General features: G+C 46.9%; 1 protein-coding gene across 1 annotated transcript; it reads left to right on the top strand.

Moving 5' to 3' along the window:
• The first annotated feature begins 1,824 nt into the window (after positions 1-1,824).
• Positions 1,825-2,391, top strand: LOC110700193. Its single transcript, XM_021877698.1, has one exon. It carries the CDS (start codon positions 1,825-1,827, stop codon positions 2,389-2,391), a length of 567 nt encoding a protein of 188 aa, XP_021733390.1.
• The last annotated feature ends 717 nt before the right edge of the window (positions 2,392-3,108 follow it).

The raw sequence follows: 3,108 nt of genomic DNA, 5'->3' as shown, positions 1-3,108 counted from the left end.
AGACTCTCCCATCATGCTTTCTTTTGCTTTTTGGATGGATATTCCGACTTTTTTCAAATTCCTATCCATCCAAATGATCAAGAGAAAACTACTTTTACGTGTCCATATGGGACATTCGCATATTGAAGAATGCCATTCGGGTTATGCAATGCTCCCTCAACTTTCTAACGATGCATGACCTCCATTTTTTCTGAAATGCTTGAGAATGAAATTGAAGTTTTTATGGATGATTTTAGTGTTGGTGGATCGTCTTTTGACACATGTCTTATTAACCTTGAAAAAGTTTTGAAAAGGTGTCAAGAGACGAGTTTAGTGTCGAATTGGGAAAAATGCCATTTTATGGTCGAGGAAGGTATTGTCCTAGGCCATAAAGTATCAAAAAAGGGCATTGAAGTAGACTCGGCTAAGGTTTCGGTGATTGCTAAGTTGCCCCCTCTTACCTCCGTCACGGGAGTGAGAGCTTTTCTTGGGCATGCCGGTTTTTACCGGAGGTTTATCAAAAAAATTTCATCTATCGCCAAGCCCTTAACCGAGTTACTCAAAAAGGATGTTGTGTTCAATTTTGATGAGGCTTGCCTTGAGGCATTCCAAAAGCTCAAGGAAGCCCTCATCTCCTCTCCTGTTGTGAAAGCTCCGGATTGGAGCTTGCCTTTTGAGCTAATGTGCGATGCAAGTGATTTTGCAGTAGGTGCCGTACTTGGGCAAAAGAAAGAAGGAAGATCTTGTGTCATCTACTATGCAAGTAGAACGCTCGACGAAGCTCAAAGGAATTATACCACAACGGAGAAGGAAATGCTAGCGGTTGTCTTTGCCATGGATAAGTTCCGGTCTTAACTCATATGCTCAAAGGTGATAGTCTACACGGATCACATAGCGGTCCGCTACCTTATGACCAAAAAGGAAGCAAAACCGCATCTCATTCGTTGGGTTCTTTCTCTCCAAGACTTTGACATGGAGATGAGAGACAAAAAGGGAGCGGAAAATTATGTGGCGGATCATCTATCTAGACTTCCTTTTGAGACTAAAGAAGATGTGCCTATCAATGAAGAAGTGGGTTTTGAGGCTCTTATGGCCATTGCATCAACATCAAGCCCTTGGTATGCGGACATTGACAATTACCTAGCATGTGGTGTCGTTCCCCCGGAATTCTCTTCTCAACAAAAGAAAAAGTTTTTCAAGGAAGTGAGGAGGTATTTTTGGAACGACCCTTATTTATTCAAGCAATGTGGAGATGGGCTTTTCAGGAAATGTGTTCCGGATCATGAGATCGAAGGGGTTCTTGAGCATTGTCACTCATTGCCATGTGGTGGGCATGGAGGAGTAGAAAAGACCGTGGCCAAGATTTCTCAATCTCTTCTTTGGTGGCCAACAATGCACAAGGATGCTCATAAATTCATTGCTAGATGTGATAAGTGCCAAAGGAGTGGGGGCATAACTAAGCGTGATGAAATGCCTCAACAAAATATTTTGGAGGTTGAACCCTTTGACGTATGGGGGGTCGACTTTATGGGGCCTTTTGTTTCCTCTTGTGGCAATCTCTATATTTTGGTGGCGGTGGACTATGTGACCAAGTGGATCGAAGCTATACCCTCGCCCACCAATGACCACAAGGTTGTGCTCAAGCTTCTAAAAAAGATCATCTTCCCAAGATTCGGGGTTCCAAGAGTTCTTATTAGTGATGGTGGTTCTCACTTTGCCAAGAAACAACTTGAAGCTCTCCTCAAACGATATGGGGTTCATCATAAAATCGGCCTACCATACCACCCCCAAACTTAAGGGCAAGTGGAAGTATCAAATAGGGAGATCAAGAACCTTCTTGAGAGGATGGTAAACAAGTCTAGAAAGGATTGGTCTCTCAAGCTTGATGATACGCTTTGGGCTCTAAGGACGGCTTACAAGACCTCGATTGGTACTACCCCTTACCGATTGGTCTATGGCAAAGCTTGTCATTTTCCGGTTGAGTTAGAGTACAAAGCTTGGTGGGCGATCAAAGAGCTCAATATGGATATGACCTTGGCGGGCGAGAAAAGGCTACTTAAGCTCAATGAACTTGAGGAGCTCCGCTATGATGCCTATGAGAACTCAAGACTCTACAAGGAGAGGACCAAGAGGTGGCACGACCAACATATAAGGAACAAGAGCTTTAAGGTTGGGGACAAGGTGTTGTTGTTCAATTCTAGGCTCCATTTGTTCCCCGGAAAGCTTAAGTCAAAATGGTCGGGGCCTTTCACAATTTCGAAAACAACTCCTTATGGGTCTTTTGAGTTAGAAGCGGATGGGAACAAGTTCATGGTTAACGGCCACCGTTTGAAGCTCTACCATTGCAATGATCAAGTTGGCATGATTGAGTGCATGAGGCTCGATCCGCCAGATCCTAAGCCACTTTCTTGAAGATGATGTGAATGGTCAAGCTAATGACCTTATAAAGAAGCGCTTCTCGGGAGGGAACTCGAGTTCTTAACTCTTTTGACTTTGTGGTTCTTGACTTTGATTATTTTTGAACAATTTTTCTTTAATCTCTTATTGTGTGTGTTTGTTCTTTCATTAGGTACCTTGATCTTTGGGATTTTGATCTATTAAGTTGAGTTTGGAGAGGAGAAGGAGTATGGAAGAAGAGAAAGTGGAGATGCCAGGAGGAACCCTGGAGAGGGCGTGCACAGGCCACCCGCGGGCGCGGCCCATAGGCCCGCGGGCGCGGCAGGCCCCCCTCTAGTTTTCAAGGGTAAGTGGAGATGCCTGGGAGATGGCTGGAGAGGGCGCGCACAGAAGACCCGCGGGCGCGGCCCATAGGCCCGCGGGCGCGGAGAAGGGGTTTTCAGTTTTTTCTTAAGAAGGTGGAGATGGCTCAAAGATGCCCGAGAGAGGGCGCGGACAGGAACCTTGCGGGCGCGACATACACCGCCGCGGGCGCGGACAGTCACCTCCACGGGCGCGCAGTGCCACCCCGCGGGCGCGGTATCCTGCAGTTCAGAAAATCAGAAACCTGAAACCCCAAAGCCGCGGGCGCGACATACAAACCCGCGGGCGCGGACAGGACATGCCGCAGGCGCGGACAGGACATGGCGCGGGCGCGGTCCTTGGACCAGCGGGCGCGACCCTTAAGAACTG

Source organism: Chenopodium quinoa, unplaced genomic scaffold (assembly GCF_001683475.1).
Source record: "Chenopodium quinoa cultivar QQ74 unplaced genomic scaffold, ASM168347v1, whole genome shotgun sequence".
In the NCBI taxonomy this organism is placed as follows: Eukaryota; Viridiplantae; Streptophyta; class Magnoliopsida; order Caryophyllales; family Amaranthaceae; genus Chenopodium; species Chenopodium quinoa.
Note: the sequence above shows the minus strand (reverse complement) of the source record. Positions and strands in the feature narration are given on the sequence as shown.

Coding starts and splice junctions, on each gene's coding strand:
- LOC110700193 (XM_021877698.1), top strand. CDS start 1,825: ATGGTAAACAAGTCTAGAAAGGATTGGTCTCTCAAGCTTGATGATACG.